This window comes from Phyllostomus discolor, chromosome 9, assembly GCF_004126475.2.
Source record: "Phyllostomus discolor isolate MPI-MPIP mPhyDis1 chromosome 9, mPhyDis1.pri.v3, whole genome shotgun sequence".
NCBI lineage: Eukaryota > Metazoa > Chordata > Mammalia > Chiroptera > Phyllostomidae > Phyllostomus > Phyllostomus discolor.
The window spans coordinates 39,933,681-39,948,208 of NC_040911.2; the positions used below are offsets into that span (position 1 = coordinate 39,933,681).

Genomic DNA, 14,528 nt, shown 5'->3' on the forward strand with positions numbered 1-14,528 from the left:
AATCATTTGCCAGCTTAATTTATAACACAATGATTTTGGATAAAATGTCATTTTGATTTTATTGGATTTATATTGGTGAAATTCTTTTCCCCTTTTAGAGTCACTATTCTCACCAAGTAATGTTTTATACTTTTCTTCTCCCAAAATAACTTTAACTTGGTAGTCATTGAACTTTTACTATGTACTTTCTCTCAACCATATATGCCTTATTAGATGCTGTAAATACAAAGCTATTAATATTTAATATAAGAATGTAGCAGCTGCAGATGGAATTACTCATTTTTGAAAAGCTGTGTCTGTGGATCACATTGTGTCTCTGTCTTTTTGAGTCTGTTCCTCTCTATTCAAGTTGTGTTTTAGACATGTAGTTAGTTTTCTGTTTCTTTTCCTCCCTTCCTTTTCCTACTGATTTCTACCACCCCACCCCCTGCCTGTTTGTTAATTGGCCAAAATATATAGTACTGACTTATTTTTATTATGTATTAAATATTTTAATGTCCTTTGCTTCTCATGGTTTACTTACTACATAAGACTTTTTAAATGTTCCCCTAAAAATGCTTTTCTCTATAAAAATTTACCAGAGTCACTTTTATTTTTGCAACTAGCATTTATCCACAATTAATATTCTTCTGAAAGTGATCTTTGTTAGAAAAGGGTTCCCTCTGCTTTGCATAGTATCATTTTATAAGGACCAAAATGGAACCAGACAATATGGCCTAACCAAATAAAGTGATACTAACCAAGTAAAGTAATACTGCATAATAAAGTAGGATTTTTTTAAACAAAGGTCACTTTAGTAAACCTTTTTCTTTTACCACCTTTAGCAAACAAAGAATGATATAAAGTCTGCTATAAATAAGAGCATGTGTTGACTATTTTCTCTTTTATCTGAAGACAATATAGAGGAAATGAAGGACAGATGCGGGAGCTACAAGATCAGCTTGAAGCTGAGCAGTATTTCTCGGTGAGAATCATTTTCATATATAGACTGTTTCAAGACCTGACTTAAAACAAAATTTGGGTTATTAACGTGAATGCTAATTCTTTTTAAAATGACTGTGTGAAGTGGTTTTTTTCCCTTTTTATATCTCCATTTCCACATTTTATTTCTGAATGTGAGTTCTTTTTTTTTTTTAAGTTGTAAACAAATTACCATTTTTGTGCAAATAATTTCCAGAATTGCTATTCAAACTCTAGAGCTACATATGAGACTTTGTTAAGGGTTCTGCCTGCCTGGTAGCAAGTTCAGGTTGTTTATAGTACCAGTATTATCATGTGTGATTCATATATGCATATTATAGTAGCCTACCTACATATATTCCAGAGTTTTTTCGTCTTTGACTCTATATGCATTTTATGCATCTGTTTTTGCTTTTTCTCCATAAAAATCACTCTGACTTTTACTTGTTGCAGGCTAAGTTACTTTTACTACTAGTGTTGATGAGCATTTATAGCTTTGAGGCTTTATTGAAGCCTCTGAAGTTTTTCTTTTGGTTGCCAATCTTGTGCTCTACCATTTAAATACTTGGGAGTGGAATTGTTGAATCATATATTAGTTGTTTAACTTTATAAGAAACTATCAACTGTTTTTTAACTCACTGTAAACACTTATTTTTTTCCTATCACTTGTTTTGCAGACACTCTATAAAACCCAAGTAAAGGAACTTAAGGAAGAAATTGAAGAAAAAAACAGAGAAAGTTTAAAGAAAATACAGGACCTACAAAATGAGAAGTATGTTCACTTTAGAACAAGAATCAGTATTACAGCAAAACATTCTTAACTTGAAGTTTAAGGATAGAGAGTAGTTGTGTTGTTATCCTGATGGCAGTGATATAGTTATAGCAAATCATGTTGGGTTAATTCAAAACAAATCAAACTAAATTAGGCTAAAGTTTACCTTTATAGTGAAGAAATAATTTACTACATTAACACTATAGCACTTATACAAAGATTCAGTAAACTGACACTAAATTGTTTCCAAGGGCTTCTTAATTTCCAAACATCTATTTGTGTATAAATAGTTCAGGCTGTATTTGCAAGTCCTTTTAAGTTAGGTAAAGGTATTTAATGTCTTCCTCATGTGTGCTTTGCATGTGTGCTTAGGGCCTTAGAAAGAGATCTCCTAAAGCTACTTAAGTGTAACAAATTCTCATAGCTAGTGTCAAAGCAGACACTAGAACTTCTGACATTGTTATATTCTCTTTTCATGTAACCACCCTTAAAAGAAATTTAAAAATTTAACTTTTACTGTTGAAGCAAACAAATAACATAAAATAATAAAACATGTATAGTTATATGAATTATATGACAAATATCACTATAACTACCACCCATGGAAGAGATGGAACTTTATTTTCACCACAGAATTCCACTATACCCCCTCTCTAGTTATACCATTTTCCCTTCCCACCACAAGAGTAATTATTATCCTAACACTTATTTTTTGAAAGAATTGGATCATTTGTCCTATATACTTTTTCTTAGTTGTGATTTTGTTGATTCTTTTTCTATAGTTAATTAAATAGTTTTATCCTCCTTTTGTGTTTACTGCAAATCAGGGTTAAATCTACAGCTGAGCTGTCCAGTGTGGTAGCCACTAGTCACATGTCACCATTTAAATTTAAACTTTAATCCATTTAAATAAAATTAAAACTTTAGTTCATCACATGTACTAGTTACATTTCAGGTGCTTAATAGTCACATGTAGTTAGTGTCTGCCATATTGGACAGCACAGGTGTAGAACATTCCATCACTGTAGAAAATTTAATTGGACATCCCTAATCTGGAGGCTTAACAAATTCAGATCTGATTTATAGAGGGGACAAGACTGCTTCATAGATAACTTTTGTAATGTCTGGTTTCCTGTTTGTGTTGTTAGCAGCTGTTGACCCTCATTCTTAGATCCTCAATACATTAGCTGGAGTCTGAAGGAGGTACAAAGTTATGTTTCCTGGTTAGTCTCTGTGACAGTGATAAGACTCCTGTTGTATAGTCAGTGGCCTGTCATTCATACTGTATTTACAGTGTAATATGTAATTGCAGGTTGTGGGCATTCAATGTGATGGGGAACCCAGTCCACTACAGGCTGTCTTGTTTTAGAGGATTAACATGTTTGCCTTTGTTTGCTCTATTTAAGAGAAAATATATACATATATATTTTTTTAAGATTTTATTTATCTATTTTTAGAGAGAGGGATAGAGAGGGAGAAAGAGAGGAAGAGAAACATCGATTAGTCACTTCACACATGTTCCCAAATGGAGACCTGGCCCACAATCTTTAACTGGGAGTGTGCCCTGACTGGGAATTAAACTTGTGACCTCTTGGTTTGTGGGACGATGCCCAGCCCACTGAGCCACACCACTCAGGGCAAAAGAAATATGTTGATCATTACTATTGTGCTAACTACTCTACTTCATGCCAGTGATATAATTATTAGTAAGTTATGGTTCTTACTTTCAAGTGCTTCGGAATCTAGGCCAGAGACAGATAAAATTAATGCAGATAACTATGACAAAGTACTCTTGGAACGTATCAAAGGGATATACCTCATCTTACCATGTGGGATTCAGAGGACATTTCCCAGGTGACAATGAAGAAAAAGAAGAATTTACTAGGGAATGGAATATGGGGAAAGGAGAAATATAGGCAAAAGGCAAAAGCCAACCTATGATCTGGATAACAGCAAATGGCTTGGTTTGCAGGTAGGGAGACAGTTGGTGACAGGTAATACTAGAGAGATAAACCTGAGTCAGATTACAAAGGTCCTTGTGTATCAAGCTAAAGAGTTTTGAATTATCCAACACTGAAGAATGGGAAGTTTTGTTTTCGTTGTTCTCTGTTGTATATCCACATCACACAGATCACTCCCTACTTGTTCTTATCTAGCCTCACAACTTTAAATACCATTAGTGTACTGGTATACTCTCCCCTGAATTCCAGACTTGTATATTCAGCTGTCTATTTTATCTCTCTCTTGAGTGTTTAATAAGCATCTCATATGTAACATGTTCAGAAAAAATTCCTTATTTCCTCACATTGCCAAACTGCTCCTCCTGTCTTTTTGAATTTCAGTATTAGCACTTCTATTATTATTCCCAGTTATTTCATTCAAAAACTTGAAGTCATCTTAGACTCTTCTTTTTTTCTCATTTTCTACGTGCAATCCATCAATAAATTCTCCTAACTATAAATAAAAAATATGCCCAGAATCTGATCAGTTCATGAGTACCATTACCAATTCCATCCAAAATATCATTTCCAATCTTGATTATTTCAGTACTTTCCTACCTGGTGTTTCCTTGACTCTGCCATTGTCCCACAGAAAGTGCTCAGAAATTTTGTTTGAATCACAGAATAGATGTACAACTTTCCCACTCTGATATCCTTCCCATGTCTCATTTAAGTATGCTCAAATTTGTGCTATCTTTAAAAACATCTTGACGCAGCAGCCAGAAATTTTAAAAAAGGGCATTCAGAATCAAATCCAAAGTCCCCATATTGTTTTAGAGAGCCTTATAATGTGTGTTCATCTCCCTACTACCTCCTGCCTCCTCTTACTATCTCTCTCACAACTTTCCTCAATCTCTTACTCTACTCACATTAGCTACCTTCAGACCAACTTCTGGGCATTTTTTATGTAATAGTTTCCTCTGTCTAACACTGTGTTCCCAGATATCTACATGGCTTACTCTCTGATTTCATATCTCTTCTCAAATGTTAACATAGCAAAAAGGATTCCTTGATCACCCTATATAAAATAATGACCATATTTTATGTAGAAACCACATTCTCCCATCTTTTTTTATTCTTTTCTAGCATATTATTTATTGTTCATTCTAACACCTTTCTTTTATTCTCTATGGCATAGTATATACTACTACTTTTTTTTTTTTAATGGCCTGTGTCTCCTCATTAATGTGTACTTTCTGGGGTCAGCAACTATATTACTGATACATGCCTTAATTCCTAAAACAGGGTTTGGCACATGGTAATATTCAGATAAAAATTGATTGAATAAATGAATGTTCTCCCTTTTTTAAATTAATTAATTTAATTATTTATTTATTTTTAGTTCTAAAGGGTACAATCATGTACAGAATAGCTTATTGAAGAGAGGCTCTTTGGAAAAAGAGCAGGCAGACTGGAGTGATCTGGTCCTGATTTGAATGTCAGTTCTGAAAAATCTCAAAATGAAATTCCAAGGAGCATTCCCAGAATAGTTTATAGTAGTTTGCAAATCTATTTATAAGTCTTCATAACCTCCTTGAATTTCAGAGCTAGAAGGGACTTCAAAAATAATTTAGTTTAACTGTCTTATTTTTACAGATTTAGTTAAGTTGAGCTCCAGGAAGTGTGAAGAATGTGCCCAATGTCCCTGTCCAATTAGTGATAGAACAGGGATAAGGGCTTAAGTCTGGCCTCCAGACTTACAAGTCAGTATGCCATGCTACCTTCCATTCCAAATCCAAAACAAATTCCTTTTCAAAAGTGGACTGCTTGCCATTGCTTTATTACCTATCTTAGTTAAACACAGTAGCTGGTACAAGATTAAAGAGTTCTTTTTTTCTTTAGTTTTTCAAAATGATAACTTACATTTAATAGAAAGTTGCTAATGGATTCAGTTTATTTTAGGCAATAAAAATTATTTTTATCATTTAGTGTGTTTTTTAACTAACATAAGCTTCATTCATTATTTAAAAATTAAGAAGAGCTCAGGCTCTATCATGGATGTAGAAGGTACTAAATCTCAGGTTCTAGAAGAGTTCATTTTGAGCTCACTCTTTGAGTTCACATGATTTCATCAATCAGGAGAATGTGGCAATCACTATGCAAGAGTGAAGAAGTTGTAAATTGTGCTTTTATGCATATGGTTAAGTTGGAAGAATAAACTGAATTTGTTTGTGTCCATTTCTCTTATAAATCTATTGCAGAGAAACTCTTGCTACTCAGTTGGATCTAGCAGAAACAAAAGCTGAGTCTGAGCAATTGGCTCGAGGGCTTTTAGAAGAACAGTACTTCGAATTGACCCAAGAAAGCAAGAAAGCTGCTTCAAGAAATAGACAAGAACTTACAGACAAAGATCACACTCTTAGCCGGGTAAGTAATGATAGTCAGGTAAGTTATATGACTAAAAATTTAAATTAAAATAGTTTACAGCTTAAAGTCTAGTGTGAATGTGTGTGCATGTGTAGTTACTTCTGTACAGTGGTCAATCTGTATTCATGTGTACAATAGTTTATATAATTCAAAACAAAATAAGAATTGACACTTTATTCAGTGTATTGGGTTTTTTTCTTCTGGCTATAGATCTTAATATATTTTATGTGAAGAAATGCTTAGTTTAAATTAATTTGTTGTGTTATCTTAATACATCAGAACTGATTTTATGGCCAGAATTCTGTAAAGTTCAAAGAAACTAATTTGGGATGAAGAATTCTTTATGAGTATCTATAATCCATTATAGAAATATAAGTACTATAAATAGTTACCTATTCCTGAAATTTATACTTTAGTCTAAAATAGACCATAGGTCTAGAAAGGGGAGTTAGAGAGATATTTCTTCTTTTGAAGACACCATCAAGTGCTCTGGTATAAACAAAACTGGGTTCACATCCCAGTTTTGTCCCTAAGAAGTGACATAGTCTTGGCCATTTTCTTTAACTCTTCCAAGCCTCAGATTCTTTATAAAATAGAAGTAATAAGACTACTACACAAGATTTTTATGAAGATTAAATTAAATGATAGACATAGAATGGTGAATACCTTCTAAAAGTAGTCATTTTTTTATTATATTTTATTGTTTATGCTATTACAGTTGTCCCATATTTGCCCCCTTTTTTCCCTTCTAGCCAGCCTCCCCAGCTCCCTCAGGCAATACCCACACCATTGTCCATGGGTTCTGCATTTATGTTCTTTGTCTACTCTATTCCCTGTGCTATATTTTAGATCTCCACAACTATTCTGTAACTACCAATTTGTACTTCTTAATCCCTTCACCATTCTCACCCAATCCCCTGACCCCCCACTATATCTGGCAACGATCAAAACATTCTTTGTGTCTATAATTCTGTTTCTGTTCTGCTTATTTATTTTGTTTTTTAAATTCAACTGTTGATACACATGTATTTATTGCCATTTTATTCCTCATTTTTAAAAAGATTTTAATTAATTTAATTTAATTTTTTTTATTTTTACAGTTTTCTTTTACTCCCATCCCAGCCCACCCATTCAGCACTCCCCTCCTCCCTCCCATTTACACCCGCCCCTAGTTTTTTTTTTTTCAAATTACTCTTTTTCCTTTTTTTGAGTATTTATTTTTTATTTTTTAAGCTTCTTTCACTTTTTTTTAAGATTTATTTATTTATTTTTAGGGAGGGAAGGCAGGGAGAAAGAGAGAGAGAGAGAGAGAGAAACACCAATGTGTGGTTGCTGCGGGCCATGGCCTGCAACCCAGGCATGTGCCCTGACTGGGCATCAAACCTGTGATGCTTTGGTTTGCAGCCTGCACTCAATCCACTCAGCTTCGGTAGCCAGGGTTTCCACTCGCCCCTAGTTTTTATCCATGTGTCCTTTATACTCATTCCTGTGAACCCTTCCCCTTTTCCCCTGAAATTCCCTCTCCTCTCCCGTCTAAACTCTGTCAGTCTGTTTTTTATTTCAGTGTCTTTGGTTATATTTTGCTTATCTCTTTGTTTTGTTGTTTAGGTTCCTGTTAAAGGTGAGATCATATGGTATTTGTCTTTCACTGCCTGGTTTATTTCGATTAGCATAATACTTCCCAGTTGCACCCATGCTGTTGCAAAGGGTAGGAGCTCCTTCTTTCTTTCTGCTGCATAGGATTGCATTGTGTAAATGTAGCATAGTTTTTTGATCCATTCATTTACTGATGGGCATCTAGGTTGCTTCCAGCACCTAGCTATTGTAAATTGTGCTGCTATGAGCATTGGGGTGCATAGGTTCTTTTGGATTGGTGTTTTAGGGTTCTTAGGATATAATCCTAGCAGTGGAATTGCTGGGTCAAAAGGCAGATTCATTTTTAGTTTTCTGAGAAAATTCCATACTGTTTTCCATAGTGGTTGTACCAGTCTGCAATCCCATCAACAGTGCACTAGGGATCCCTTTTCTCCACAACCTCTCCAACACTTGTTGTTTGTTGCTTTGTTTATGATGGCCATTCTGACTGGTGTGAAGTGGTATCTCATTGTGGTTTTAATTTGCATCTCTCTGAAAGCTAGCGATATTGAGCATCTTTTCATGTGTTTCTGGATCCTCTGTATGTCCTCCTTGTAGAAGTGTCTGTTCAAGTCCTTTGCCCATTTTTTAATTGGGTTGCTTGTCTTCTTAGAGTGGAGTCTTGTGAATTCTTTATGTATTTTGGAGATCAAATCCTTGTCTGAGGTATCATTGGCGAATATGTTTTCCCATACAGTTGGTTCTCTTTTTATTCTAATACTATTTTCTTTAGCTGTGCAGAAGCTTTTTATTTTTATGGGATCCCCTTTGTTTATTCTTTCCTTTATGTCTCTTGCTCTGAGGGACATATCAGTAAAAATGTTTTTGCGTGAAATATCTGAGATTTTCCTGCCTGTTTTCCTCTAGGACTTTATGGTGACATGACTTATATTTAAGTCTTTTATCCACCTTTAATTTATTTTTGTGTATGGTGTAAGTTGGTGCTCGAGTTTCATTTTTTTGCATGTAGCTGTCCAGTTCTCCCAACACCATTTGTTGAAGAGACTGTTTTTACTCCATTTTATGTTGCTGCCCCCTTTTGTCAATGTTAATTGACCATAGAGACTTGGGTTTATTTATGGGCTCTCTGCTCTGTTCCATTGGTCCATGTGCCTGTTTTTATGCCAGTACCAGGCTGTTTTGATTACAGTGGCCTTGTAATACAGTTTGGTATCAGGTATTGTGATCCCTCCTACTTTGCTTTTCTTTCTCAAAATTGCAGCAGCTATTCGGGGTCATTTATGGTTCCATATAAATTTTTGAAGTGTTTGTTCTATGTGTGTGAAATATGCCATTGGTACTTTATATAGGAATTGCATTGAATGTGTAAATTGCTTTGGGTATGGACATTTTGATGATGTTAATTCTTCCTATCCATGAACATGGTATATGTTTCAATTTGTTTGTGTCTTCCTTGATTTCTTTCCTCAGTGTTATGTAGTTTTCTGAATACAGGACTTTTACCTCTTTGGTTAGGTTTATTCCTAGGTATTTTATTCTTCCCATATAGAAAAATCCCATTCTATATCAAATGGGATTTTTTTCCCCTGATTTCTGCTTCTGCTGTTTCATTGATGGTGTACAGAAATGCCTTTGATTTCTGGATATTGACTTTGTATCCTGCTGTTTTGCCAAATTCATTTATTAGGTCAAGCAGTTTTTTGGCTGAGTCTATAGGATTTTCTATGTATACTATCATGTCATCTGCAAACAGTGACAGTTTTGTTTCCTCCTTTCCGATTTGGATGCCTTTTATTTCTTTTTCTTGTTTGATCACTGTGGCTAAAACTTCCAGTACTATATTGAATAGAAGTGGTGAAAGTGGACAGCCTTGTCTTGTTCCTGATCTTAGTGGAAAAGATTTTAGTTTTTGCCCATTGAGAATGATGTTGGCTGTAGGTCTCTCATATATGGCCTTTATTATGTTGAGAAATGCTCCCTTTATTCCCACTTTGCTGAGTGTTTTTATCAAAAATGGGTGCTGCACCTTATCAAATGCTTTTTCTGCATCTATTGATATGATCATGTGATTTTTGTCTTTGCTTTTGTTTATGTGATGTATTACATTTACTGATTTGTGCATATTGAACCATCCTTGCATCCTTGGGATGAATCCCACTTGGTCATGGTGTATGATCTTTCTAATATATTCTTGAATGCAGTTTGGCAATATTTTGTTGAGGATTTTAGCGTCTATGTACGTCAGTGATATTGGCCTGAAGTTTTCTTTCTTTGTTGTTTGTGTCTTTATCTGGTTTTGGGATTAGGATGATGCTGGCTTCATAAAAAGAGTTTGGGAGTCTTCCATCTTTTTGGATTTTTTAGAATAGTCTGTAAAGGATAGGGGTTAGCTCTTCCTTAAATGCTTTGTAGAATTCTCCTGTGAAACCATCTGGACCCGGACTTTTGTGTGTTGGGAGTTTTTTTATTACTGCTTCAATTTCATCTGCTGTTATTGGTCTGTTCGGGCTTTCTGCTTCTTTTTTATTGAGTTTTGGAAGATTATATTTTTCTAGAAATTTGTCCGTTTCACCTAGGTTTTCAAATTTCTTGGCATACAGTTCTTCATAGTAATTTTTACAATCCTTTGTATTTCTGTGGTATCTGTTGTAATCTGTCTTTAATTTCTGATTGTATTTATTTGGGTCTTCTCTCTTTTTTCTTGATGAGTCTGCTTAAAGGCTTGTCAGTTTTGTTTCTCTTTTCAAATAACCAGCTCTTGGATTCATTGATCCTTAGAATTGTGCTTTTAGTCTCTATGTCATTTAATTCTGCTCTGATCTTGGTTATTTCCTTCCTTCTGCTTTGCTCTGGGCTGTCTTTGTTGTTGTTCCTCGAGTTCTTGTAGGTGTGGGGTTAGGTTGTTTCTTTGAAGCGTTTCTATCTTTTTTAGGTAGGCCTGTCTCGCTATGAACTTCCCTCTCAGGACTGCCTTGGCTGTGTCCCATAAATTTTGGGTTGTTGTGAGTTCATTTTCATTTGTTTCCAGAAACTTTTTGATTTCTTCCTTAATTTCATTCTTGACCCATTCATGGTTTAATAGCATGCTATTCAATCTCCGTGATTTTTAGTGTTTCGGGTTTCTTCCCTTGGGGTTGGTTTCTAGTTTCAATCCCTTGTGGTCAGAGAAAATGCTTGGTATAATTTCAATTTTCTTAAATTTGTTGAGGCTTGCTTTGTGTCCTATAATGTGGTCTATCTTTGAAAATGTTCCGTGTGCATTTGAAAAGAATGTGTATTTTGCTTCTTTGGGATGAAGGGCTCTATATATATCACTTATGTCCATTTCCTCTAGGGCATTGTTCAATGCCACAGTATCTTTGTTGATAATTTTGATTGGAAGATCTATCCATTTTTTGACAGCGGGGTGTTAAAATCCCCTACTATGTGTTGCTGTCAATATCCTTCTTAAAGTCCTCTAAGATTTTCTTTATGTATTTGGATGCTCCTATGTTGGGTGCATATATATTTACAATATTTATGTCTTGGTGGATTCTTCCCTTGAGTATTATGAAGTGACCTTCTGGGTCTCTCTTTATGGCCCTTTTTTGGAAGTCTGTTTTGTCTGATATGAGTATTGCTACCCTAGCTTTTTTTCCTGACCATTTGCTTGGAAAATTTGTTTCCAGCCCTTCACTTTTAGTCTATGTAGATCTTTTGTCCTGAGGTCGGTCTCTTGTAGGCAACATATGTGTGGGTCATGCATTCTTATCCATTCAGCTATTCTATGTCTTTTGATTGGAGCATTTAATCCATTTACGTTTAAGGTTATTATTGATAGGTACTTATTCATTGCCATTTTTGTACCTGTGTTCCTCCCTCCCTCTCCCTCTCTCCTCTCTCTCTCTCTGTCTCTCTCTTTTCCTTCCTTTCCTTAAAGCAGTCCCTTTAGCATCTCTTGCAGTGCTGGTTTAGTGGAGGTGTATTCTTTTAGATTTCTTTTGTCTGGGAAGCTTCTTATTTGGCCTTCTATCTTGATTGAGAGCCTTGCTGGATGAAGTAGCCTTGGTTGTAGACCTCTGGTTCTCATTACTTGGAATATTTCTTGCCAGTCTCTTCTGGCTTGGAGTGTTTCCATTGAGAAGCCAGCTGCTAACCTTATTGGGGCTCCCTTGTATGTTATTTCCTGTTTCTTCCTCGCTGCCTTTAAGATTCTCTCTTTGTCTTGGTATTTTGCCAGTTTAATTATATGTCTTGAAGTGACTCTCTTTGGGTTTCTCTTGATTGGAACTCTCTGTGTTTCCTGGATTTGTGTGGCTTTTTCTCTCATCAAATTAGAGAAGTTTTCCTTCATTACTTTTTCAAGTAGGTGTTCTATCCCTTGCTCTTCTTCTTCTCCTTCTGGTATCCCTTTTATACGAATATTATTACGTTTCATATTGCCTTGCATTTTTCTTAATCCCTCTTTATTGTTTCTGAGCTTCTTTTCCTTTTCTTGCTCTTTCTGCATGTTTTCTTCTATTTTGTCCTCTAGCTCGCCGATCCAATCTTCTGCTTCATCGGTCCTGTTTTTCATTCCTTCTACTGTGTTGAGTTCAGAAATTGTATTCTTCATTTCCTCTTCGCCCTTCGATTATAAATGATACCTTTGCTGGGTAGCGTAATGTTGGTTGTAAGTCCTTGCTTTTCATGACTTTGGATATTTCTTGCCCATCCCCTCTAGCCTGCAAAGTTTCTTTTGAGAAATCAGCTGACAGTCTTATGGGGGCTCCCTTGTAGGTAAATAACTGCTTTTCTTTTGCTGCTTTTAAAATTCTCTCTTTGTATTTAATTTTTGGCATTTTAACTATGATATGGCTTGGAGTGAGCCTCTTTGGGTCCATCTTGTTTGAGACTCTGTTCTTTCTGGACTTGTATGTCTATTTTCTTCACCAAGTTAGGGAAGTTTTCTTTCATTATTTTTTCAAGTAGACTTCAATTTCTTGCTCTTTCTCTTCTCCTTCCGGCACCCCTAAGATGTGAGTATTGGTGTGCTTATCGTTGTCTCCAAGGCTCCTTAGGCTGCCCTCATTTTCTTGGATTCTTTTTTCTTCTTGTTGTTCTTATTGGGTGTTTTTGTTTGTTTACTTGTTTGTTTTTGTCTTTTTTTTTTCTTCCTTCAGTCCTAAATCGCTGATTTGATTCTTGGCTTCATCCACTCTACTGTTGATTCCCTGTAAATTTTTATTTCAATTAGGGTGTCCTTCATTTCTAACTGGATCTTTTTTATGCTGTTGAGCTCCTTTCTGAGTTCCTTGAGCATCCTGATAACTAGTGTTTTAAACTCTGTATCTGATAGATTTCTTTTCTCTATTTTGTTTAGTTCTTTTTCTGGAGATTTGTTCTATTCTTTCATTTGGGCCATGTTTGTTTATCTCCTCATTTTGGCAACCTCCCTGTGTTTGTTTTTATGTATTTAGGTAGAGCTACTTTGTCTCCTAGAGTTGAAAGAGTAGTTTAATGTAGTAAGTGTTCTATAGGGTCCAGCGGCACAGCTTTCCCTAATTCCCTAGCTGGGTACTCAAGGTACACCACTGGGTGGGCTGTGTACATCCTCCCTTTGTAGTTAAGCCTTGATTGCTGTTGCCATGTCCAAGGTCAGCCACTGCTTGTCTCTGCAGGGTCACACAGCATTAGCTACAAAGTTATCTGCAGATTGCTGCTACTTGTGGTGGTCTTGTAGGTGCCCAAGAGGCCAAGCTGTGAACCAAAGCTGTCTGCTGCTTATGCTAGCCTGGGGCCATGTAGTAAGATGTAGGGGCATGCCAAAGCCAGATGCTACTTGTTTGAGAGAATTTAGGAAATTTGAAGCATGGGCCAAGACAAGCCATTCACATGGAAAAGCCACTGAAAACAGCTTGGGTGGGCCTGAAAGTTGCATAGGGAAATAACCAGGGTGGGGCAGTGTGAGACAGGTTGATGGAGCCTTAGATATAACACTCTCATGCTGACTCTGTGTGGGGGAGGGCTCAGAAAAGGAACAATGGCCTTTGCCAGCATTTCTCTCTGGGAGAAAGCTGCCCCACAGCTCTCACCCTAATGCCAGACAATTCAGTTCCTCTCCATATGTTTGGTCCCTTCTAGTTTTATAGCCAGAAGTTGTGGAGACTTATTCTCCCAGTACTCGAATTCTGGGCTGGGCAGCCTAGAGTAGGGCTGGGATCCCTTATTCCTGAGATATTCCTCCTGATTTTATCCACCACTCTTGGGTATGGGACCAGTCTGTTCTGCTTCTCCATCCTTCCTGCCATTCTTGATGTGGTTTCTTCTTTAATTCTGTAAATGTAGGTTTTCCATTCAGCCAGTGTCTGATGGTTCTAGAGGATGGTTATTCAATAGTTTACTTGTAATTTTGATGTGGTTGTGTGAGGAGGCAAGCCATGTTTTCCTATACTGCCATTTAGTTTCCAATCTAGTTCTCTTTCCATTATATTTTTCTTCCTTTTATTCATATGTATATGTGCATGCACATACACTCTCTGAAATAATTTTTGGAATCTAACCATTGTTTCTACAATATTTTCATAATTATAGCCACCTATTTTAAATTGGAAACCAAGCATTTTTGTGGTTATTGCTTTATATATGACTAGTAAAGAGTCTATAGCCTAACCTTTTATATGCTTTGTTTAGCTCGAGGAAAAGAGCAGCATGCTAACCAAAGATATTGAATTATTAAAAAAAGAAAATGAAGAGCTAACTGATAAAATGCGGAAAGCAGAGGAAGGTATGTAGGGTTTTTGTTTTTTTTTTAAATCATAATGAATCATAATGTTAAATCAGTTCAGAGTAAATCTTTAGCTGTTTATATTATT

At 35.8% G+C, this 14,528-nt stretch overlaps 1 protein-coding gene across 2 annotated transcripts in view; it reads left to right on the top strand.

Moving 5' to 3' along the window:
- The window catches only part of ROCK1 (Rho associated coiled-coil containing protein kinase 1), a 158,547-nt gene that overhangs the window by 123,669 nt on the left and 20,350 nt on the right, over positions 1 to 14,528 (top strand). For both annotated transcript variants that reach the window (XM_028524517.2, XM_036009232.1), the window contains exons 21-24: positions 895 to 964; positions 1,638 to 1,732; positions 5,934 to 6,099; positions 14,347 to 14,440. In XM_028524517.2, coding sequence (XP_028380318.1) covers positions 895 to 964; positions 1,638 to 1,732; positions 5,934 to 6,099; positions 14,347 to 14,440 — 425 coding nt within the window. The remainder of the gene's footprint in view (positions 1 to 894; positions 965 to 1,637; positions 1,733 to 5,933; positions 6,100 to 14,346; positions 14,441 to 14,528) is intronic.